Raw genomic sequence first — 26,904 nt, 5'->3', positions numbered from 1 at the left:
TTAATTGCGTCTTTAAACCGCTTTACCAAGATATTTACAATAAAAAGCATCTCTTGTTCCACTCGGAATCAGAATCCAGTCTGACATGGTTGCTTCTTATATTAAACTGTAAGATATAGCTCCCCCTCAACTGTTTTCATCACCTCCTTGGCAAATGGTAAGGCCAGAGGTAGACCTCACATTAACCAAATAAAAGAAATCAGATACTAATCAACTAATTTACCAACATGAATACCTTCAATTACGAAACAATTATGACACTTATAAATCTATATTTACTGATAGATCCAAGGATGGTGGTTCAGTTGCTAGTGCCACTGTCATTGGATCCAGAACAATATCTTCGAGATTACTAGATAGCAGTTCCATCTTTACAGCAGAAGCCAACGCCATTTTTACCGCACTGAAATATATCAAAAACCAATCTAAACATAAACAGTTCATTATTGTTTCAGATTCACTTTCATGCCTTCAGGCAATCAAAAATATGTCTTTTAAACATCCACTTTTAATCCAAATTCTTGAATTATTTAATGATCTTGCTACTGGCCAATATGACATCGTCTTTTGTTGGTTACCAAGCCATGTTGGTATCAAAGGTAACACAATGGCCGATGCTGCTGCAAAAGCAGCACTCAAAAAATCTGTGACACCACTTCTTATCCCATACACTGATTATAAACCTGTTATTAGACCTGATCAGATGCAAAAGAAGTGGGACACCCAAGTAGGTATCAATAAATTACATGAAATTAAACCAAATATCGATTACACCTACTTGGGCTGTCAGTCCAGATTTGAAGAGGTCATTATGCGGCGATATCGTATTGGCCACAGCAGATACACAGATGAATATTTATTAAAAGGTGAGGATCCTCCGTTTTGTATCCCTTGTGATGAAAGAATCACGGTCAAGCATATCCTGCTTGACTGCATTGATTTTTCCATCACAAGGGATAAATATTTCAGTGTCAAAACAGTTAAGGACCTTTTTAATGATGTTATTTCTCATTTAATATTAAGTTTCTTAAAAGAAATAGAACTTGTCCATAAATTTTGATGTGCTTAATGTTTTATTTTATAAATTGGTAGTGCTAATTAATAACTTAGATTGTGAGTGGCTGTACCCTCGAGGGGGGTTGAAGTAGCGTAAAATTATTGTCCCCCTAAGAGGGTATGTAAGTCCCAAATCGTTCGTAGTATTTTTATGCATCCAGACTTTTAAATCGTAGTATATTTGTTAGTTGTATTCAGGGATGTGAAATCTCAGTAGAAACGCTGAACATCGCGGTCTCACCTTGTTAATGCACCCGGAACAAGTGTACATATGGTGCAATGTATGCATTACCAACTAACGAGGAAGCACACTGTCAGTAACGATAACCACGAACAGCTGTATAGGAGCGTTGATATAGGGTTAGGGTTGGGGTTCCTTTAGTCACGACCGGTTTAGCAGCATCCTGTTTGCATCGTGTGAAAGTACATTGGGATGAAGGTGTCGTACATATTGATTTATATCAAACATATTCCAGTGCATCCCTATAAAACAGCACACAGAGTGACCCAAAACACTACCGAACTCTGCAACAAGACGCCATGGCTGCCTGTTTGCACGTGCTGAGAACCTTCCTCCTCCTTGTGGTGCTTTTCAACTCAACCAGCGGCTGGTTTTTGGGAACTGATGTAAAGAAGTAAGTTAAATTTGTTATCAATGGTGCTCAAGGAAAGCTGTTTTTAGGGGGGGGTTTTGTTTGTTAGGCGAAGAGTTGCCCATGGGCGAGAATATTTTCCTTTGCTCAAAACTCATGTTTTTCTTTGGCAAATACATAAATGTTTGACTACAAGCATCGTGACACATGATTGAACTCATTTTAACACAATTCAACTAATTTGTGGCGTTATTAAAATATTTCGCACATGGGCTAAAGGCTTGGCCCATGGGTGAGCATATTTTCCTTTGCTCAAAACTCATGTTTTTCTTTGGCAAATACATAAATGTTTGTCTACAAGCATCATGACACATGATTCAAGTCATATTAACTTCATTCAACTAATCTGTGGCATTATTAAAATATTTCGCCCATGTTTACGTCAGTCCCTTTAAAGCATTAACTAAGTGTGTGCTAAGTATATTGTATCATGTGAAATATACTTTATATTATATCATTACATTACTATTTAAAAATGGTCTTTGGTTAGATGTTTCCCCTTTTTTTTCAAATTTCACCTTTTTTACATACTGTAATTATCTTGAATGAAGTTTAGTTAGTTTCTTTTTCGTTTCTCATTTTATGTCTTGTTGTTACATATCTATTCGTTACATTGTTTATAATGACTTATAAAGACGAGGCCACAGAGCGGAAGAACCCGGCCTGCCGCATCTTTAGTCTGGTGTATTGTTGTAAAATGTTAAACGCCTACGCTTTTAAGTGCATTTTGCGTTCCATGTCCGTTCCATTAATCACTCTGGGCAATTAAGTGACACTAGGTGTGCAATATACAGGTACACGTATTTTAATGGAGAAAAAAAACGATTCCTCATTCATTGCCAAACGTCTGGCTGAATATCTCACATTCTAACGAAATCTCGAAATAAATATTTAATTATATGCGATGTCGAACTGACCAATGGAAATTATGTTTAAAGGCGATTGAGGAAATCTTGAGTGAATATTGTGACACGAAAGCAACTTTTAAATGCATTGCCACTTTTGGTATGAAAAATGGGAACCGTTCAGAAAAAACAACAGCCTTCTTATGATAATTCTCATATTCTCATTAGTACGTTGTATCTAATTACAGATATATATGATACGTGTTTGTGGATACGTGTATTGCATATTTTCGTTAATATGTGGATATATTAAGCACAAAGACACAACAACACCTGCATAACTGATTATTCACACGTGATGTGGCAGATTGTAATTGAACGAGAGCAAGTACCTGTAAATAAGGCCAACACTGTATATTTCCTATCTATATATATACATATATATATAATTTTTTTATTGTAATTGAACGAGAGCAAGTATTGTAGACTTACCTGTAAATAAGGCCGACACTGTATATATATATATATATATATATATATATATATATATATATATATATATATATATAAAAGATGAATTGGTGCCTTCATATATTCAACGAGAACGAATCTTGTATTTTCTGCTGATCCAGATGTGTATCATCATTTAATGGGTCATTCAAAAAAGTATGCTTGGAGGCGATATCAAAGGGGCCGCCCAATGTACACAGTGTCGTCCGTTTCGCGTGAGCTACCACCCCACCCTGTCAGTAAGAGTAGTGTAATCAATTCTTCAATTCTTTATTAACTCAAACGACCGGCCGGTGGTATACAAGCAACATAGTAACATATATATACAAAAATACAATGTGATCAAATGGCAACAGTGGTTTACTTTAGAGCAGAAAGTAATATATTTTACAAATTTAGTCAGCTTTTTCGGATTGTAAGTTCCAATATTTGATATCAAAGGCTTAAAGGAAATTATGTTTGACCAGTTAAGATATCAATGATCAATTATTGTTTTTCTTTGCTGGTCAAAATATTCACATCTAAAGAGGTAGTGGAACTCGTCGGCTATGGCAGGGGAGGTACTAAGCTTACATGTGCGACATTCGCGTGGGATGCCCTCCCAGCGGCCAGTCTCAATCGGTAAATTATTTTTAGGGTTCTGAATTTTAAAATTGGAGTAAAGATTTCTGGTGATAAGAGAAGATATTTTTCAAGTTAGAAATTTGTTTTGTAAATTCTACAGTTGCAAGCTTTGGAGCTTGTAGTTAAATCGATATTCCATTTTTGAATAAATTTATCTTTTAAAATGTTTTTAATTTTTTATACTAACCAGCCGTGACTTACATAGTCCGGTTGATTAAAAACTACAGAAAGACCACACCTGTTTAATAAGCTCTTAATGGACTCCATTCAGTTGCTTCTATTGTTATTAATATTATTTATAGAATTTATGTATTTCAATATTAGGGTTAAAATTTTTATAACAGGTCGATTATTACTTATATGGTTGTGCCAAAACGAGATCATTGTCTTATATATGAGTATACTCATTGGAAATCTCCCAAATTCACCACACAATATATAATCTGGTGTTGAGTTTCTAAGATTGACGGCAAGTTTAATGAATTTCAAATGTACTCTTTCCAATACTGAATGGTTTTCGTATCCCCAAGTTTCACAACCATAGGTTAGAATAGGCAAGATTAGAACATCAAAGGCTTTGAGAAGGCAATCAACAGATAGATTTAAATTCCGGGCAATTTTTAATAAGCAGAACATGGCTTTTGTAGCTCTGTCAGCGAGGTTTTTAATTGCACATACAAAACGACGGTTTCTATGGAATAAAAAACCAAGATAGACATAACTATAAACAATTTTAAATCAACAGAGTTAAAATGAAACTTCAAATTCGGGGGTATTTTGGTACCTCATCCAAATATTAATATTTTTGTTTTGCCGTTGTTTACCTCTTATTTCCATTTTTTGCAATATTTGTGAAATGAATCAGGGGACTTTTGAAGTTCAGGTGCGTTGTCAGCAAACATGACTGTGTCGTCGGCGTACAGGATAATAAGGAATTGTAAAATTATATCGAAATGTTCTTCTGGTATGTCAAGCTTTACTCTGTTACAATTATCCGCGGATAGGTAATTTTCCAAGTCGTTCAGGTAAAGCGAGAATAAAAGTGGTGATAAGTTTTCACCTTGTCGCACGCCGGAAGCGGTTACAAAATAATCTGACAGGTTGTTTATTTGAGCAAACGCATGATTTAATATTTCGGTACATATTTTTGATAAAAATAAAAAAAAATCCACTAACACCTTGTTTTTGTAGTTTATGCCTTTGGCCGACTTTCCAGACTTTGTCAAACGCTTTTGAGAAGTCGATAAATGCTCAGAATAGCTTTATCTTTTATTGTTTAAGTGTATTTATCAGCATGTGCGAAAAGAATATATTATCCATGGTTGAGTGGTCCAGCTTGTGCGTCACATAGAATTCTGTTGTTTTCAATAAATTTAGTAAGTCTTTCATTAAGTGCGCTCGGTGTGACCAGCGAACGCTTTAACCACTAGGCTACCCGACCGCCCCGCGTATTGCAGTACCTTAGATGTTAAAAATCAAAACATAAAGAGGACCCAAAGAATCTATAGTATCGATCAGATAGCTGTTTTCAACGAAATCAAGAGCTGTAGCTTTGTTCCTTTTTAGTTTTTTAATGCACTATTTAATTTCTTGCAATGTTATTTCATTATTCAACGTACTTATATCATAGTTCTTCAAGTGATCATTATTTTCATTTTCAAAGTCATTTTGTGTATCATCTACATCAGTATTCAAGTTAGAGAAGTATTCATAAAATACGTCTGCATTGTGTTGCGTTTCAGTATCATCGTTAGGTTTGGTTAACAGACTCCAATATTCTTTTGGGGAATGTTTAGAACGATCATGTAACAGCTGACTTGATGTATTTTTCTGTTTATTTCTGGATTTGATAATTTTCTTGTATAATTTGGCATGTTGTCTAAAGTTAAATTCATTATGGGGGTTTCTTTTCTTTAAAAAAAGTTTTCTTGATTTCTGATATTGTTTGCGCGCTTCTCGGCATTCGTAACCATACCACGGTTTATGTTGTCTATTACTTGGTCCAGAGGCAGTTAGTCTGGTCATTTTGGTCGAAATAAATGGCCAACCTCAAGAAAATTGCAACACAATCAATTCATACTTTGTGTTATTTGGTAGCATGTCAGCCTTCAGGAAAAAAAAGTCTACCAAAATCAACTCATGGGAATGACCTTTCTCAAGGTCACAAGATATAGGCCTATATAATTCGTATTTTCGTATTCTTGGATATTTGTAGGGGGCAGTCATACATAGCCATTAATAATTGTAGCCAGTGACACTCTGAGGTAACAATGAGCAAGCCTCCAAGCCTCCAAGCCTCCCACTGAAATATTTGCTATTTTATGTTATTTGGATGCAAGTTTTGACGTGTATATAATTCCAAAGACAACGGATGATTTTGATAAGTCAAGTGTCCTTCAATTCAAGTTTTACAATTTCGTACAAGTAATACTTTTTTGTCCGTAGAAACATGGACCCTAAATGTATTAAGTGTCCATGGTAGAAACGGGTCATGGCAGAATGTTCCTTTGATTGAGACTCTGCCCGAATTGTGACTCAAGGGGAAATGAGTGAGTGAGTGAGTGAGTATGGTTTTACGTCGCTTTTAACAATATTCCAGCAATATCACGGCGGGGTACAACATAAATGGGCTTCACACATTGTACCCATGTCGGGAATCGAACCCGGGTCTTCGGCGTGACGAGCCAACGCTTTAACCACTAGGCTACCCGACCGCCCCTCAAGGGGAAATGAATATCATATGTTCCAGTATACTTGTTTTAGATTTGAAAGAAAATTATTACCAAACTATTGTCGTATAAAGCCCAACATTTCTAAACTCCGATGCTTATTCACAACTACTGATAGTTGAACACTTATTCGTTTTAGTAAGTATATTGGTTGCATATTTCAGAAAAAAAATATTTTTTTTGTTGTATAATGCCGCACTCAGCAATATTGCAGCTATATAACGGCGGCCAGTAAATAATCGAGTCTGGACCAGACAATCCAGTGATTGACATCATTAGCAGCGATCCACTCAATTTGGATCGATGACATGCATCAACCAAGTCAGTGAGTCTGACCGCCCGATCCCGTTAGTAGTCGCCTTTAACGACAAGCACAGTCGCCTTTTACGGCAAGTATACATGATACTGTGATGTTGTTGTGCTAGATGTAAATAATATAACGCAGCTGTAGTTTCGAAAGATAATCCAGTAATAAAACATTTACAGAACAATAATCATCTTTAATGTCAATTATATCATGTATGCTATTTCTCATATCACTTTAATACCTTGTAATTTGTATGTGTATCATGTTTGGGAGAGGCATTCAGATAAGCAAAATTTGCTTGTTTGCCAATCCCTCCGCGTTATGGAAATAAATATGTTAATATCATAAAGAACTGGAACTTGGTAACGCATGGGTAGTTGGCCGACTATAGTCTATTCTGGTGAAAGGGGCCCCGGCGAAACTCATGTCAGCCGGCTATCTCTTACTGTTGCTGATACGCTGAGTGAACACAGGCTATACTGACTATAGATTTATTTATTTTAGTGCGCGAATCTATTCAATTTGAGTATAAGTACAAGATAATCATAGACTATTGCACTGCATAGCAATATGGCAAACGCTCAAGTGAGTGAGTGAGTATGGTTTTACGCCGCTTTTAGCAATATTCCAGTTATGTCAAGGCGGGGGACACCTGAGTGAGTGAGTTGGGTTTGACGCCGCTTTTGACATTATTCCAGTTACACACGGTGTGTCCGCTTAATGTGGAAGTAAAGCCCGAAGTGATGCAGGTCTTCGGTGAAACCCACGAGCACGGGTATGGTGCTGACAAACCTAGAAACGTAATCGGGGCGAACCGGGATTCGAACCCACAATCATAGGTTTCTGGGGTGCCCAAGGGACGCAACTCTGCACAGCGAATCGCGGCGCCTTAGACGACTGGGCCACCCACTTAGCCAATCAGAAGGCAGCTTTCTCGAGCTTTACGACACTTGTTTCAAACTGGCGACTACGCTTCGAAACATATTTTGACGTATTCTCGATTAAAAAAATTAAAACTGATAAGAAGAACACTCTGGAATGGCTTATAGGTGGCCTAGATTGTATGGAAATAATCATAAAACCCGTAACTGTCGTTCGGAATACCCCTTGTCAAATATTTCGTGGTTGCATGATTATGTTGATGTTTTCAATGAATGTATAGATGATAACAGTGAAATTGTTGATGAAGATGATGGTGATGGTGAGGATGATAATGACGATGACGATGAAAATGATAATGTTTATGATGCAAGTAACCACAATCATCTAAGACTTCTTTCATTAAATGTATGTGTCCTTAGAAAGCGGTTAGAATATCAAGAATTTACCAATTTGATTAAAAACAAGGATATCATAGGATTTCAGGAAACCAAAACTGATTCTCTAGATGATCTTCAATTAGCAGGTTATAAACTGCACTTTCAGCATAGGAATGGAGCAATTAGACGTTCAGGTGGCTTGGAGTACAGCAATAAGATGTGATTTGGAAAATTACATATCAGTTATAACAGAAGACGAATGTGAATATGTACTGTGGATAAAAATATCAAAGAAACTATGTAACACCAAATAAGATCTGTTTTAGGAACAATATATATACCTCCGGAAAATTCAAATTACTTTACAAGTGAGACATTCAATGAATTTGAAAAGAATTTACTTTATTTTCTCTCTTTGAGTGAGTATGTTATCTTGATGGGTGACTTCAATGCAAGAACTAAACAGCTATGTGATTATATCCTATTCAATAAGCAAGTACTCAAAGAATTTGATATTGATATAAATGATATGGCTAATGAACTTGAGCCTGATAAATTATTAGATAAACTTAATATACCACAGTTCAGGGCTAATCAAGATAATGGAATGGTTAATAATTCAGGTAATAAAATAATAGAGATTTGTAAAAATCCTAACTTATTCATCTGTAATGGTAGACTGGGACAGGATAAAAATGTAGGTAAAACAACATGTAATGATGTTAGTGTAGTTGACTATGTTATAGCCCCCCCCCCCCCCCCCCCCCCCCCCCCCCAATCTTTCTCAACTGCTGACAATATATTTGTAATTTATATGCTTATGCAAATTTTAAGAAATAATAAACAAAAATTATACTGCGCTTTCATAGACTTTACTAAAGCTTTTGACACTGTTTGGCGAGTGGAATCGTGGAGGAAAATGCAGACTATTGGCATCAAAGGTAGATTTATTACGTTAGTTCAAAATATGTTTAAAAATATTAAATCGTTGATACAGTGTGATGATAAAATGTCAGGTTACTTTCCTTGTAATATAGGTGTCAGACAGGGAGAAAACCTATCCCCTCTATTATTCTCAATTTTCATAAATGACATGGAAACCTTTTTGCTTTCGTCTGGGTGTGGAGGAGTTAATCTCAACTATGATGAAGATAAAGACTTAATTGTAGGGATCCAGTTCATAATTTTATTGTATGCAGATGATGCTGTATTACTTGATGAATCACCAGAAGGTTTACAGAAAGCCTTGGACACTTTTAATGAACATTGTGAAGAGTGGAAATTACATGTAAATATAAATAAAACAAACATTGTGATTTTCGGTGGTGGCCCATCGAAAAATTCGAAACATAAATTTCACTATTCTGATAAAACGCTAGATATTGTCGACACTTATACGTATTTAGGAATTGTACTTCACAGGAATAGAAAACTAGTATCAAGTCTTAAGTCCCTCAGTGATAATGCTTTGAAAGCAATGTTTTGCCTGATAAAAAAATCAAGAAACCTAAATTTACCTTTTGGACTGTGTATTATCAGCTTTTGATACAATGGTATTACCAATATTAATTTATGGTTCAGAAATCTGGGGCTTTGAAAATTTAGAAATTATAGAAAGAATACACCTCAAATTCCTCAGACTGATCACAGGATCCTTGTTATATGATATATGGCGAATTAGGTAGGCTACCATTAAGAATAATAATTTGTAAACGAATGATATCTTTCTGGCACAAATTAACATATCAAACTGGTGTGTATAAAGCTGTTTCACAGCTGTTATATCAATATCTGTCAATTAATGGGAACAAGACTATTGCATCAACAAATCCCTGGGTTAGATGTGTTAAGGATATATTAGACAGTATTGGATTATCATATGTATTTAACAACCCGTCAATTTTCACAACAAAGTGGCTAGTGTCAGAAGTAGAGCAAATACTTAAAGATCACTTTTTCCAGAAATGGAGAAGTGACGTTAATTCTAGTCCTAAAGGCTTATACTATAAACATTTAAAGGACACTCCGGTTCTCGATAAATATCTTCTATTGCCAAAACGAATAGCAATTCCAATACTACGATTTCGAACCTGTAATCATGATTTACCTAATGAGACTGGCCGATGGAAAAATATTTCAAAGGAAAATAGAAGTTGTAAATTATGTAATTTCCCATCTATTGCTGATGAATTTCACTACTTATTCAGATGTAATTATTTTAAAAGAGAGAGGCGAACATTTCTCTCATCATATCATACTGAATGGCCAAATATTATAAAATTTGTAAAACTCTTATCAACAACAAGCACACGGGATCTAAAAAAATTATCGAGATTTATTGTAAAAAATTCCATTAGTATTACAAATGCCAGGTAATCACATGTTGTTATTAATTGCCATCTTGTCTGCTTTTTGTACATATGCATAATTACTTATTGTAATATGCTCTTGTACCACCTTTTGTGGTTTCTGAGAATAAACTGATTCTGATTCTGATTAGAAAACACGTTCCGACTGTCACTTTCATGATCTGGTAAGCGACGCTCTGGTTGGTTGGAGGAAAGGTCGTTCTGACGCGACCCCTAATGGGATGCCCTCAGATCTTTGTTTGGCGGTAGCGAGTACAAAGATTTGATTTGAATGAGATTGCCCCGAGGGACACCAGAAATGGGCTTCACGCATTGCACCCATATGGGGAATCGAACCCGGGCCTTCGGCGAATAAACACACAAGTGCCTCGCTGTATTCCAAACAATCTTTGGTCTAATCCTGCTACGAATTTAGTTTCAAGTCAAGAAACGGAGACAGAATCCACTGGCGCTGTTGTCTGAGACCATGCCGTTCCAGAATGGTAGCCGTAATTCTGAAAGAAGATAAATGTCTTACAGCATCGTGCCAAAAGAGAGTAAAGTTGTTTAAATTCCTATATATTTCAAGTAGTTACATCTGCATTTGCTGAATTTCCCTGGTTCCGTTTTTCACCAATTTCCAAGACCAAAAAAAAGTTACAAGCCGGTTAAAAGAGTTAATTGTGTGACTTTAAACAGTAAAACAAATGCACTCAAGAGGAGAAATGTCAATATCGGGTGTTTTAGAAATAGGTAACTTGTTCTCGATATCAATGTTGTCAAGATTGGTTGTAAAACGTAATGAATTTAATGAATTGCAAATTACGTACGCATTACGCAAATGATTACACATCATGTCACTCATGGGCTTCCATGCATTTATTATTTTATCAAGGAGGGTCCACTTTTCGAAATAATTTTTCACATAATTATGTTTCTAATAATTGTAACAATGTTGGATGAATTTATGAAAGACGGTAATATGGTTATCGGTCGTGTTTAACACACATGTTCTCTGCTGGTGCGGCCGTAGTTACATAGCAGACGACGCTATACAATTTATGGTTGATGGGCATGTTAGAAGTATATTGGAAGCCAACGGCTATTATTTTCATCATTATTAATTACATTTTTAAATAAATGTGCATTTGTCAACTTACCATAAAATAATACGGCTCCGTTATCGTTGTTTTTCTGAATATTTTCCAAGGCACTAGCAGGATAACTACGAATTATCTCCCTTTGCGAGCTCTTCTTGATGTACGGCGGCCCGTAGATGCCATATTCTCCTCGTTGGTTTTGATCCTTTTTGATGCGGGAAATAACCATTTTCCCGATGGTTGATTTCGGTAGACTTTTTAATACAAACTCAAATACATTTAATTAAAAGGAAACAGTCGTAAAATATTTTGTTGCAATTTTCTTGAGGTTAAATTACAGAATGACCAGACTAAGTTGCCTTCACACGCCGGGTAGATTTCACACCGAAAGTATTGCGTGCGGCCTCGCAAAGCACGTGCGCGGTGTCATTGACGAGACTGTCGATCACATTCTTCTCCGGGTCACCGTAACCTTTTAGCACTGACTCAGCCCTTTTTGTTATTTTATCAAAAACCGTCAAGTCAATATTATGGATGAAATCGTCTTTTTAGTCAGTATTATAACGTTTTGGGGCATTTGTAAGTTGATCCGAATGTTGATTATCGTTAGCTGGGGTTTCGTGATTCATTGTGGAAGATTTAAGGTACCATTGTCACGGACAATGAACATCTGAGTACAAAGGGTTAAAGTCGAAAACTTTCAGGTTTGTAAGTAAAGATAAGCATGACTGACTACACAAAACATAATGAACTGTATTTTGTCACAACATGTTACCCTGCCTTCCGGAACCGCCTTCACCTATTCTTCCACTGCAAATAAACAAATTCCGGTTTTTACGCATATCAAGAAACTTGTATGCATGATTATTAATTTTACCTAAATCCTGATATTTCCTTAAATTTCCATCAAAAACATATTCCGGTGTAAATTCACTAGACAATTCAACCAGATCCATATCAAGCTCTTAGGGACGATGTTCATCGAAACTAATAAAATCATTTAAAGAACCTGTTTTTGCGTTAAAATCTCCAAATATAATAATATTTGGCTTTCACTAAGCAGATCCAGAATATCCTTTTCATATTCATAGAAAGCCTCGGAGGTATAATACTTTGAACCTTCCGGTGGAATATATACAACCCCAAGGAAGATATCCTTGTCTGTACTAAACAATATTTTTGATATTTTAACCCACAGGATATATTCATTTCTTTTGTCAAGTACTGATACGTACTTAGAATAGCTATTTATGACGGTCTCCTCCCATTAGTAAGACAGCCCAGTTGTGAGACACCTTAAAACAACAATGTCATACCTGGTTGCACATGTTATTCAGGTAATTAACCCCTATCATGAAAATGGACTTGTCTTATTATAGACAAAAGAAATTAATCAAGATGCTTGATACCCTCTTTTACTTTATTTCATTCAATATTTTAATTCATCCATCCCTTAAATCCATTGTTTTAACATATTCGCCACTTAGAGTTCAGTTAAAGTTAATATCACAGTTCACATCACAGTTCACATCGAGGGTGTCACACTGACACAACCTTAATCCATCTTCAGAAGTTTGCCAACAGCATCCACGAACTGGGGTAGTGTCTTGACACCCTGGGATAGCTGATCCTTCATTCTGGAAAGTCGACTGTCAATCACCTTGTACACACGCTTTCTTGCTGGTGGAGGGCGGTCGGGTAGAATTGTGGTTAAAGCGTTCGCTCGTCACGCTGAAGACCCGGGTTCGATTCCCGACATGGGTACTATGTGTGAAGCCCATTTCTGGTGTCCCCCGCCGTGATATTGCTGGCATATTGCTAAAAACGGCGTAAAACCAAACTCACTCACTCACTCACTCATTCTTGCTGGTGGAGCTGCACTTAGGTCTAACTGAGATAGCTTGGTCTTCTCAGATTTTTCAATCTTCTTGATGATCTTGATGACCCTGTATAGATTAGGATGACGATGATTCAGTGATGCATTGGGGCGACTGTGGAAACCCTCCAGGTTGTTGTTGGTCCTTGGGCCGAATGTCTGGTGATGGTTCCAAAGCGAAAGAGGGAATCTGGCTTCATAATCCACCCAGTTTGTGACAATGTAGTCGTTGGATTCGTCAGCATTCGGTACATCGGGAGACTGGTTCATGGACTCAATCCATGCATCCTGAACCTGTTGAAGAGGCAGCAGAGGCAAGGCAGCAGCTCGTCGTATCCACTGTTCCACAAGGGGGTTATTTCTGTATCCAACAGCAAGACCTTAACCGTCGGAAAAAAGCAGAAACCGCTCACCATCATGGGTCTCTCTCCAGGGTGCAGCAATGTCGACTTCAGCTCTGGTTTTAGGGAGTTTCGGGATCGTGTGACTGCGGTGTCTGTACATGGTGCTGCCGACCTAGCTGAAGGAGGGAAATATAGCTGCAGCCTCCGGATCATGTCTCAAGACCTCGTCGTTGTAGAGGGCTGGCATAGGAGTGGTTGGTTCTTCTCTTGCTCTCTTCCTTAAGCTGCCAAGGAACTGGATTCTGCTGGTGTCTTCTGGTGGGTGGTTGTGTACAGTGAAACCTTTTGAGTAAGCTCCTACTAGCTCCTAACTCATTTATTTCCTGAGAATTTTCAAACAGAATTACTGGCCTACACTTATTAATTAATCCGCTAATCATGGGCTGTGACCATTGTTAAGTGGGTAGACTGGCTGTGTTTGTTTAATTAATCCCACCTCTCCACTGTCTTACAATGGGTGTCTCACTAATGGGATGTCTTACTAATGGGATGTAACCTTTATGACAGCAATGGCGATTCCGCCTGATCTTCTCCCAGCGTTTTCTCTATGTTGAGTAAATAGAGAGTAACCTTTTATCTCTAAATCGTCTAAAAAGCCTGTTTTAGTTTTCTTGTAAACCAAAAATATCTTGTCCCTGGAGCAGTTCAACAAATTTTGGGTAAAATAGTTGCTTTCGCAACCCGCAAACATTTAAACTTAGGAGATTTAATGTATTTAAACCTTGTGAGACTGAATAATTGTCAAAAGGATTTACCATATCATCATCATGATTATCACCATCATCATTGCTATCATCATTGTCATCAGTATCATCATCATCGTCGTCGTCGTCGCTGTCATCATCGTTATCATCTACATCGTCTTCAACATCGCTATAATCATCATCGCTATCATCATCATTGTCATCAGTATCAATTATGCGTTCAACATTATCGAATGGGACATTATCATAAGTATAACAAAAAGCCCATTTGCTCTTAGGATTGAAAACCTTCAGATTGTTATTGTTTTCACAGGCTGAGACAGCAATAAGTTCAGTAATGTTATTTAGAGTAATATATTCAGACAGAAATTTTCCATCGGAATAGGTATGGCCCTTAGTAGCATAAAGTGCACAGGAGTATCGACAACATCATTAACTGTCTGGTGACTAGGAACAGGGCTATCAGAATTAACACCCTGATCAGGTCCGCCAAACATAATCCCATCATTAGCCTTTTCACCACCGTCGTGTCCTCAGCGGGGTCCTGTTTTACCCTGGGTGGGGCGATATGGGGGAGGGGTTACCGATGTTTGGAGAACTTTGTTGACATACAATTTGTCAACACTGATGAACGCCATCTTGATTTGTTTCCTAGCATATTTTAGTGCAGGCACCAATACATCACGCCTGTACTGGTTTACCGCATCAGGGAACTGTTCATATATAGAGAAGGGTTTATCCTTCAGGCGCTTACCAGCTGACTTAACAGTATCCCTCTCTTGTGTGTAGATGAATTTTGCTAAAAGTGGGCGAGGTCTGTTGTGTTCTGTGCGTCGATTGGGTCGTCCGATCCTAAGCACTCGTTTGAAGTGTAGACTATCACTATTGACATCTAATTCTGTTTTTATGAAGTCCTTCAGCATCTTTTCGCACTTTTCAAGTGACGGGGACGCCTCTGTTTCAGGAATATTTGAGAAGATGAGGTTGTCACTCATGGAGCGACATTTCAAATCAATCACAGTTTCTTTTAGCTTTATGTTTTCTTGTTCTATGTCGTGTAGGACAGGGGCACATTTGGACATCTGGTCCTGTAGTAGGTTTATGTCACTTTGCATCTTTATTTTCTCACTTCTGAATTGATCGAAAGTTCCGCTTAGAAATGTAGTGCATTTGTCCATTTCATCAACCCGTGATCTTAAGGAGTCAAGCTCTTGAACTTTAATTTCAAGTCTAGACACGTTGCATTTGATATCTGACACACCCGTTTCAATCACATCTAGCTTAGAAAGTTTCGTGTCAAGTTTATCCAGTTTAGCCATAATGGCCGCCATCTCCATGGCAGGGGTAGACTGCTGAGGCGTATGTTGTTGTGGATATGGCAGAAGTGCAGGCGAGGTATTGAGGCTGACCCGAAGCATACATCGGGTGTATAGGGGTGAGGGGGGGTGGGGGGGGTTGGGGGGGGGGGGGGGGGGGTTAAGCTTGAGGTGTGTACACTGTTTCTAGCGACTGTGTTACCAGTTCGTCTGTATTCATTGTGCGTGGTTGTGGTAGTGGGGTGTCGTCTCTCGCTGCGTCAGAGTCCGTTGACGAGGATTTCTTCTAACGCTTTGATTACTTTTTCGGAGGCACAGGTTCCGATTTCAGCTGCGTAGACATTTTGGCTTGCATACTAGGGAGGTGTTGGGAGATTTATGGGACCGAGTATCCATTTATAGTGCGTTTGATGAAAGAATTTTTCTCAGTGGGTTTGAAAACCGACCTGCTGCCGCCATCTTGGTCACGTGACTGGGCAGTTAAGTGACACTAGGTGTGCAATATACAGGTACACGTGCGCGTATTTTAATGGGAAAAAAACCGATTCGTCATTCATTGCAAAACGTCTGGCTGAATATCTCACATTCTAACGAAATCTCGAAATAAATATTTAATATATTTTGCGTTCCATGTCCGTTCCATTAATCACACTGGGCAATTAAGTGACACTAGGTGTGCGATATACAAATATTTAATTATATGCGGTGTCGAACTGACCAATGGGAATTATGTTTAAAGGCGATTGAGGAAATCTTGAATGAATATTGTGACACGAAAGCAACTTTTAAATGCATTGCCACTTTTGGTATGAAAAATGGGAACGGTTCAGAAAAAACAACAGCCTTCTTATGATAATTCTCATATTCTCATTAGTACGTTGTGATATGATGTGACATGACATGATGTGATATGATATGATAAGTGTTGTGGTGTGATATGATACATGAGGGGATATGATGCAATATGTTATGTGTATTATAGAAATTGTGTAAATACTGTTTTTTAGTGTACATATTATATGGCTTGCGGTCTTCCAGTGTGGAATAAATATTGATTGATTAATTTGAAATAAATTGGCATGGAATGACATGGCATTATATGGTATGATATGATAAGATATGATGGGACAAGCTATGAAATTGCTAATGTGTTGTGTGATATGACATGTTGAAATGTGATATAATATAGGTGTGATAAATGGTACGATGGTATGTATGGTATGTTATGATATGATAATTGTATATGAAATAATACTATATAGTATGATCTTATAATAATGATACAATATGATATGATTTTATAGAATATGTTGTATGATATAACAAGTTGTGATATGGTAAAATAGAAATTATGAAATTACAGGGTATGGCATTGTACTGTATGTGTGAGATGCGAGGTGGAATGACGTGAGGTGATTTGGTGAGATATGTACATAAATGGTATAAAATTGTATATTCTTCAAATTGTACTATAGGCCTGTGGCCTCTTCAGTATGTGAAATAAAGATTTAAAGATAGTACGTTTTATCTAATTACAGATATATATGATACGTGTATTGCATATTTTCGTTAATATGTGGATATATAGAGGTTATCACGCGAGTGTGTTTGGGGATGGTAAATATCCCGCATTAGGAATAAACATTGTATTTAGCAAGCCTTGGTGCATGTGAGATTATACTCAGGTTATGCAGATGTTTAATCTTTATAATGTGTTATTATTCTACCTAACAATGAATTTAATAATAGTAATACAAAACAAACTCAACCGTTAAAAGGTTTTTATTAATCTTCACTGGGTTTTTATTAATCTTCGCTACTCCTGGTCTTGCCTTATCAAACACCTGCAACCCGACACAGATCAAACGCAACTTACAAACACAATCATAATCTGGTTAATCTGTATCAGTCAACGGGTTTGAGTAACTTACTCTGCCCACAGTATGACAGTATGGGGCAGCTCAGTAATTAGTAGGTAAGACCAGGCAGGTACACTGGTCACACTTGACTGGTCTGTCCGATGATTGGGTCCTCTGACAAATGGGATGTCTGACAATTAGGGGTGAACCATAGCAAGTACAGCGGAATATATGCGAAACTAATTGCTCCGTTTGTGGGACCGATTAGTTTTATGACCACCGGGAAGACAAGTTATACATGTGCATTACGTATGGTGACTGTTTTTCACTATTCATATTCTAAATTCATTCATAATACCACAACATTATAGTACTACTTGAAACTTTAAAATGACTTCAAAGTGTACAATAGATTGAACGAGAACAAAGAATATTTTACATATAGATTCTTCAATCATTGTCCCTTTTATCAGCTGCTACGTTTGTATCGTTTGCATTGTACACAGAAATATTTTGACTGTCCTTTTGCAGATTAAGTTTTAGAATGTGCTCATTCGAATAAGAAACGAAAATAATTGCTTATCATGAATAGATATGATACAGTTAAAAGTTACTTGTACACTGTAGATGTATTCACTTTAAAGTCGTATACGACCTTCGACCTTCGCGAGCGAGTTGAATGATCCACGTCAATTGAAAAGAAATATTGAAAGGGTGTATAAATGTTTGACGTTAGGCACCCGAGCCTGCATGGTCGACACGGTTTAACCTTACTGTACCCTCGACCTGGTTGTTGTTGTTTTAAGGGATTAAGAGCTACAGCTCACTGCATTTTGGGTTATAGTCTGTCTGACTAAAGTGGACATGTGCAGGTGAACTCTGTTCAATAAGTGTCCGATATCCCCGAAAATGTGAACTCCGGACAGTAATAACCTAGGATTAAATCCACGTGCGTCTGCCTTTCCACTCGGTCACCTTTGTAATCTTCGATCATGCTAGATTTCTGAAATTCAGTGACAATGTTGCTGAAGAGTAGATAGAATCTGATGGACGTATTGGTCCTAAAAGCCCGACATCAACAAGCTTGTAGACATCATTAAAAAGAAATTAACAGTCCCATGCTGAGACCTTTCTCTAAATTCAGGCCGGTGGCAGGCTGCAAACAAAGAGACGAAAATATCGCAACCCCGATACAAGTGTGCTCAGTCAAACAATGAACCTACGACCGGCAGAAAACAACTCCAGTTGAGTATGGTGATGCTGTATCTCAACCGTGTTGGCCTGTAAACTTGTTTGAAGATGTATGTAGACCGTAATCATTAAAAATGTTAATGAAATCCATAATCATGTTCATATAATTATTTTTAATAGAAACCGTATCTTTATTTGTTCTTGCACTGTATCATATCGTGTATTTCATCTGTATATGTGTAATGTGTATATGTATAAGTGACTACACTTATACCGCATATTCGATCCCCGGCCGCGTCATACCAAAAGACGTTAAAAGAAAGGATTCTTGTTGTTACCCTGTCTGGTGCTCGGCATTAGGGAGCTAAAACAAGGACTGGTCGGCTCGGAGTCAGTATACTGTGTCTGAGTGGGGTATTCATGTTAAACTGCAGCATGGTATCTCAGTGAACTAGCACTATAAATCGGCATCAGTCCGACTAGTACAAGCAGCCACACGCACACACACACGTGCACGCACGTCGCTATATAAGTGCAATAATCTTGAACGCGACGTTAAACCCAATTTCATCTCACCTATACCGCATATTCTGCAACAGACTATAATTAATCACCTTATGATTGTTTCTCCATTCCACCATGGCTGTCTGCACTTTAACCGTTTTGACAGTGGACACCGATTGCAGTATACACGTAGGCTTTTTGTTCAAAAAGGAATATTCAGGAAATTATATGTAACAATTCACTATGTACCTTTTGAAAAGGTACCAAACCTTTTCGCCCATGGGCAACATATTGTAATAAAGCCACAAATTTGTTGCATTGAGTTAAAATGAGTCCAAGTATGTGTCACGATGCTTGTAATCAAACATTTATGTATGCCAAAGAAAAACACGAATTTTGAGCAGAGGAAAATATTTTCGCCCATGGGTAGTTTAAATAGCTTAAATTTTGAGTTTTCAACAAAGATTTTACATTTTGTTTCTTCCTTTTTATGTACCCATCGAGGTGCAAATGTCACCGAGTCACCGAGACCGGGGTGGTCTCAAAATATTGCTGTTATTATACTTAATTGACATGCGTTGACGGGGTATCAGTTTAGGATACAGCATTTTATTTGCTTGGAAACATGATGGAATAGTTAAGAGCTATGAAACGGGATGAATATTGGAAGGTTGTGGTTTTGGAATCAGGAAGTATGTGTTGTTCTACAGATGGTTTCTTGAGGTAGCATTTATCTCCGCTGATGACGTATATGAATCTGTACGTTTGAATGTTATGTTATATCTTGCCACGAACCCTTTACACTTCGCCAAGAGAGGCACAACAGGGTTGAGCTCACAATGCCTGACTGGCGTACGTAAGACAACGTGACCGTGTTGTGCCATCAGCACATATGTCTTGTACTTTACTGGTTTCTTATTTAGCCTATTTTCTCCATGAGTTGAACTTTCGTTTCAGATGGTCTGAAGTCGACATTGTCATATATCCCTGTGTGATCGCCTTCAGACTACTCATGGTTTGGGCGACAGTATCTGATTCCCGGACGTTATATTAACTGGCGTTATCCAGACAATAACACTGGCGTTGTTTAAAATGGGCAAAAGCTGAAGTTGTAACCAGTCTATGAACACGTCACCTCCAATCATTTCCTTATGAAAGTCACCAGTTTTCTTTTACGCCTCGAAAACTAGCAGACATCCATCAATAATCCCCATATCATCAGCGTGCAAAACAATGACACGGTTACCTTTACCTGATGGTACCATGGGTGCTTTTTGTCCATCTGCCGATAGCCACAAGTAGTCAGTGGAATGATTCATCAAGGTAAATTATCTGGACGCCCTGGCTGTGATAGTTATGCATGGTTCGGAGATAATGTGGCCTCACAGACAGGATGGAATATTTTCTTCTGAAAAGTGATCGGTCATCGCAACGCACAGTGTATCGAAATCCCATCTCTTGGAGAACAATAGTTCGTGCAGTGCGGGAAACATTTATTGTATCTTTAATTTCCTCCCATATGCTACTACAAGTCAAGGTTACCTACTGCTGATAAAGCTTGTACACTACACGCCTAATCATACTGTATGAAAGCTGTCTAATATCCTTTTACTTCCCTGTTTTGTTTTTGAGACCACCCCTATACCTGTTTTGCTTTCTTATCATACAGTAGACTTGATGGTATGAATTGAAAACACCATAGCTTGGGCAGTTCGTTATTCATCCTATCTAAATTAACAAATGGTTTCCTCTATCTCTCTAAAGTGTAAAGAACTTGTATACACTCCATATCGTGTACCATGGTTATGGCTATGCAAGTGTAATGTAACATGCATCATGGGAGCAATATGAACAAAACAAAGCAGCGTCATTTTGTCAAAATTATATTTGTGTGTGGATTAGATGTTTTATGAAGACAACATTATTATCAATTTCAGACTGTCATCATTGGATTTAGTCGTACAATCTAATCCCTATCTTTTTCGAAATCGGTGGAGGTCATAACATCGACTGCCATACTTCACTACAGGATTTAATGTGTTCCCAATTCGTTCATTATTGTCATACAACTATTTCTAGAAACTAATATCTCTTACAATGTCGAAAAGTTTAAGCTGTTTCCGAGAGTCCCTACTTCTTTTGAAGTGAGTGACTGAGTGAGTTTGATTTTACGCCGGTTTTTTAACAATATTCCAGCAATATCACGGCGGGGGACACCGGAAATGGGCTTCACACATTTTACCCATGTCGCGAAAATCGAACCCGGGTCTTCGGCGTGACGAGCGAACGCTTTAATGGTTAACTAGGCTACCCGACCGCCCTCTTTTCAAAAGTCCAGTACAGATGAATGAAACATAGAAAGTATATGAACGAAAGGGTTTAACACGCTGACATATGGTGAAACTGGAAACTCCCACCAGTTAAAACACCAGCTGAATCACGACCGTGTGTCCCTTGATTCATCCTAAGTAATAGTCACGTGATTGAGATAAGTGTAGACAATAGTTTTAACCCAACACTCATTCTGCACAAACACTTTTAACATAAACTAGTGGGCAAAAGAAAGTATACACCCATGTTTGATAGTCAATAAAATGACAACAAACTAGAGAATGTTATTCAATGATGACGTATTCGCTAATAGGGTCACATGTGATAGTCCATACACAATTTCAGTGCGAAACTCAACACATGTGACGAGGACATGACGTTTACATGAACATGGAGGTAGGCAGATCACAGTTCACAGGAATGATCAGCGTTGGGTGACCTTTGTCCTCTGCACGTGCGTCTTTACGGCTAAGGCGTTGCGTTTTGGAGATTGATTTTGCAGTTCTTGGGCAACTGTTTAAATCCTTATACCATTTTGCTCACTTTGAAAGTTTTGGGGAAAAAATCAATTTATACTTTCTTTTGCCCATGAGGGGGCACGGGTGGCCCAGTCGTCTAAGGCGCGTGCAGCAGCACCATGAACGGTATTAAAGTGCAGGGATTTTGATTGCCCGTCATCTGCGGCAATCGAACAGTGACAGAAGTGCAAAAAAACCAACGTCATAGGCCGCTTGCAGCTGTAGCCAGGGTTTTCAATGAAGCGCCCAGCACCATCATAAGACTATGGGATCGGTTTCAACAGCATGGGTCAACACATGATCGACTAAGGTCGGGACGACCAAGAGTAACCATCCCCGCCCAAGATCTCTACATCCGACAGTGCCACCTACGTGAAAGGACGACCACAGCCACCTCAACCGCATCCCAAATACCCGGACGACGCAGACTCACCGACCAGATCGAACGAAACCGTTTAAGAGCAGGTCTACGAGCAAGACATCCTGACAACATCGTGTCGTCAACTCAGGCTCAGGGTATGGCCTCAACTGCGATGTAGAGATGTCTGGTTCAGCCATGAATCAAGATTTCTCCTCCGTCGAGGGGATGGAAGAGTACTGTTTTACAGATGTCGGGGAGAACGTTACGCAGGAAACTGCGTACGGGAAGCGCAGGGTGGGGGTAGCATGATGATGTGAGCGGATATCTCTCATCATAGCAGGACAGGTTTGGTCCATATCCAGGGCAATCCTTCGGCTCAACGATACATCAACGAAATTCGCCTACCACACGTCCTCCCAATTGCAGCCAACGGTAACGGTGTATTACAGCTGGACAACGCTCGACCGCACACAGCACGGATCGTAGGAGCCTGTCTACACAGCAACAACGTTAATGTTCTCCCCTGACCCTCTAGATCCCCGGAATTGATCCCGATAGAACACCTGTGGGGTGAATTAGATAGACGGCTAAGCCGACGTCAACCACAACCCCAGACGTTGCACCAGTTGCAGGCCGAATTGGCTACCATTCCCCAGGATGTGATTCGCATACTCGTCTCTTCCATGGTCAGGAGATGTTAGGCTGATATCGACTCTAACGGCGGAGATACGCGTTATTGATGGTAGTTGACCTTCACCTTGGACTTTTCCTATGTACCGATAACTGAGATGACGACAATCATCAAGTGTTCTCTATGCACCATTTTGGCTCAATACGTTGCACGGTTCCTTAAATAAATGTAGTTTCCTATCTCACACAAATCTGGCTTTGCGTTTCGTTTTTGAAGAGTATATTTCATTGTTCCAAGTCTTCTTCCCCATGTCAATCCAGACAGTTGCCCAGTCTCTCGCCTAACTCAGTTGACAGCTTATAAACCTCCAATGACTTCATCCCATTGCCCTTTTATCTGATGAAATCCCAACTTGTGCAAAGTTATGGTGGAGGACATTTAAAATTTGACGCATCAGTGACAAAAATGTTCGATGCAATTTCCTATTTTGACTTGTTCCATGTCTTCTCGTGTTTTTTTTCAGGCGAACATTTGACTTGCCTTTGCATGTGTTTGTGACGGGTGTCACTTGGGGGGGTTGGGGGGGGGCGTGGGGGGGGGGGGGGGGGGCAGGATACTCTCCCCCTTTCGCGGACACCTGGTACCATCGCTATTTGATAGTGATTCATGATATATCCGGAATCGTACCTTTGTCTCTGCTTTTAGTAGAGGTTTTGGTCGCTTTTATTCGGGCTTAACAATACTAGTTTCAAACTGCCGACTGATATTCCAGACTATGCTTTGAAAAATATCTTGATAAAGTTTTGCCCAGTTTGTGTGTCAGTACTTCCCACGGCCAATGGAAAGTCTCTTCCGTTTCAAATATTTATCTCATTGATGCGAGAGATAGACGATGATTTTAACGGAATCAGTCATAGAGCCTGTAACTATCGTTCGGAATACCTCGTGTTAACTTTTTCGAGGTTGGATGAATAGGAACCTGTCACTTTCGCGATTTCTAAGCGACTCTCCGATTGGTCGTTTGAAACATTCGTTCTCATGTGACCTGAAAAAGGATGTCCTCAGATCATTGTGTAGAGGTAGCGAGCACAAAGATCTGATTTTAATGTGATAGAAGAAAATGACACTCCCACAAGACACTCTCACTAAGAGTTGCATCTGACTTTGCAGTGCCCCTACTTTACAGGTTTTATTTGCTTTGGTTGTGTCGTCGTTTCTGTACATGTTGTTACATTGCTTCTGTTGCTATGTTGTTTCTGTTGTTATATTGTTTGTTGTTACATTGTTTCTGTTGTTATGTTGTTTCCATTGTTACATTGTTTCTGTTGTTACATTGTTTCTGTTGTTGTGTTGTTTCAATTGTTACATTGTTTCTTTTGTTATATTGTTTGTTGTTACATTGTTTCTGTTATGTTGTTTCCATTGTTACTTTGTTCTGTTGTTATATTGTTTGTTGTTACATTGTTTCTGTTGTTATGTTGTTTCCATTGTTACATTGTTTCTGTTGTTATATTGTTTGTTGTTACATTGTTTCGGTTGACTCGTTGTTTCTGTTGATGCATTGTTTCTGTTGCTCCCATTGTTGCATTGTTTCGTTGTTTCGGTTATTACGAGGGCCATTCAATATATAACCAGCCTAAGCTATTTATCAGATCTTAACGGTTGCATGCTTGTCACGTGCTGTGCACCAATGTATGTCACGTGCATAGACAAAGTTTCACTGAGGAAATTGTATTTGAAGTCACACAGGTGATCTATAAAGATGGCAAGGGTAGATTCTGCCAAATTTTCGTTGAAGGTTGAATACAGGGCTGTTATTAGGTACCTCTACTTAAAATGGAAACCGGGGAAGGAGATACATGGTGAATTGTCAGATGTTTATGGTGACAGTGCACCTTCGTATGCACAGGTCAAATTCTGGGTTGCAGAATTTAAGAGGGGTCGGGTGAACCTGGAAGATGAGCCACGCCCTGACAGGCCAATGTAGAGGTGACCAATGACCAAACCGGTGAAGCTGTGAGACAACTGGTTGTCAAAGACAGGCGAATGAAGGTGTCAGAAATGGCCAAGGCCTTGGACATTTCAGAGGGAAGTGTCCATACCATTTTGCAAGATCGTCTGAGTACGAAGAAGCTGTCTGCTCGATGGGTCCCGAAATGTCTTAGTGATGATCAGAAGGCTATACGTGCGTCAATGTGTCAGGCACTTTTGACGCAATACAGTCGGGATGCAGACAACTTTATGGAGAGAATTGTTACTGGTGATGAAACCTGGGTACACCACTATGACCCAGAAACCAAAGAACAGAGTAAGCAGTGACTGGCTTTGCTTCACCCCGTCCCAAAAGGTTTAAGACTCAACCATCGGCTGGCAAAGTCATGGCAACCATCTTTGGGGATACCAAAGGGGTCTTGCTCATTGACTACTTGCCACGTGGCCAGACTATTACTGGAGAGTACTACTCCGATCTCCTTGACCGTTTGCGGACTGCTATTCCTGCCAAACGTCGTGGAAAGATCACAAAAGGTGTGCTGCTCCAACATGATAATGCCAGAAGTGAAGCGGAACGGGTTAAAAGTATTGCCTCATCCACCTTACTCACCAGACCTGGCACCAAGCGACTACTTTCTCTTCCCAAACTTGAAGAGAGAACTGCGTGGACGTCATTTCCGGTCCGATGATGAACAAACGACGACAGTTTTTATCACAACGGGCTTTTAGCTCTCACACATCGCTGGACAGTGCATAGATCTCAATGGTGATTAGGTGGAAAAAGAAGAAGTGAGGAGCAGTAGCAAATAGGTTAGGCTGGTTATATATTGAATGGCCCTCGTACATTGTTTCTGTATGTTCATTGTTTCAGTTGTTTCTGTTGTTACATTTTTTCTGTTGGTTCGCTGTTTCTGTTGTATTGTTTCTCTTGGTTCGTTATTCCTGTTGTTTTTGTTGTTTCATTGTTTCATTGTTTCTGTTTTGTTGTTTCAGTTGTTTCTGTTGTTTTGTTTCAGTTGTTTCTGCAAGGCTGTCAACAACCACAACTACGGACATGTCTTCAAAGACTTTGGCTCCATCCAACACAGCCGGTGTTCTGTCCACTGTCCGTGCAGCTCCAGGGAACTCATCACATGTGGTACGGAGTGTGACCGGAAGGTCAAGGAGTGGGCGTGTGACCACGCGTGTGGTGGACTTCCGGCCGGTACAAAGGTCAGGGCATCCTACAAAGCCAGCGTGTGTAACACCGGAACTGCGGCAGACGTCTACGTATGTGGCCAACGTAAGAACTGTTATCGTGGCTAGGTGTACCCAGCTCCAATGTCTCTAATCGATGCTGATTTGGTACCTGAAGACCTGAAAAATAAAAGCAGTTTAATTGCAAATATCTTGTACTCATTATTTAACATTAGATTTGCTTACAATATCTGACCCGTGAAGATCCGAGGTAGAATAGGTTTTCAGCAACCCATGCTTGACTATGCTTGTCGTGAGAGAAAACTAACGGGATCGCTGACTGGGTTGCTCGCATCCGAAATGCGTGGATCGATGCTCATGATGTCAATGACTGGATTGTCTGGTCCAGACTCGATTATTTACAGATCGCCGTCATAAGCTGGAATATTGCTGACTGCGGCGTTAAACAACAATCAAACAAACAAAAACCAACCCGACTCCCAACGACCATGTTCAGTTCCCCATGTTGCCACATCTGTAGCCAAGTATTAAAACTGACTCACACGAGACACATGAGACTCACACGAGATTCACACGCGACACGTTTGCC

At 39.1% G+C, this 26,904-nt stretch overlaps 1 protein-coding gene across 1 annotated transcript; it reads left to right on the top strand.

Annotated features, from left to right (window-relative positions):
• The first annotated feature begins 1,558 nt into the window (after positions 1-1,558).
• On the top strand, positions 1,559-26,503 carry LOC139450532 (uncharacterized). Its single transcript, XM_071232261.1, has 2 exons — positions 1,559-1,691; positions 26,135-26,503. Exons 1-2 carry the CDS (start codon positions 1,597-1,599, stop codon positions 26,421-26,423), a joined length of 384 nt encoding a protein of 127 aa, XP_071088362.1. The 5' UTR covers positions 1,559-1,596; the 3' UTR covers positions 26,424-26,503.
• Positions 26,504-26,904: the final 401 nt, after the last annotated feature.

The sequence above is a fragment of the Haliotis cracherodii genome, unplaced genomic scaffold (assembly GCF_022045235.1).
Source record: "Haliotis cracherodii isolate W230 unplaced genomic scaffold, xgHalCrac1.p SCAF_8, whole genome shotgun sequence".
Taxonomy (NCBI): Eukaryota; Metazoa; Mollusca; class Gastropoda; order Lepetellida; family Haliotidae; genus Haliotis; species Haliotis cracherodii.
The sequence above is the reverse complement of the archived record's forward strand: the minus strand, read 5'-3'. Positions and strand labels throughout refer to the sequence as shown.

What these genes read in the sequence shown, in the direction of transcription:
- LOC139450532 (XM_071232261.1), top strand. Translation starts at nt 1,597, where the DNA reads ATGGCTGCCTGTTTGCACGTGCTGAGAACCTTCCTCCTCCTTGTGGTG. An exon ending in TTGGGAACTGATGTAAAGAA is followed by an intron (nt 1,692 to 26,134) that starts GTAAGTTAAATT and finishes GTTTTGTTTCAG; the next exon opens with TTGTTTCTGCAAGGCTGTCA.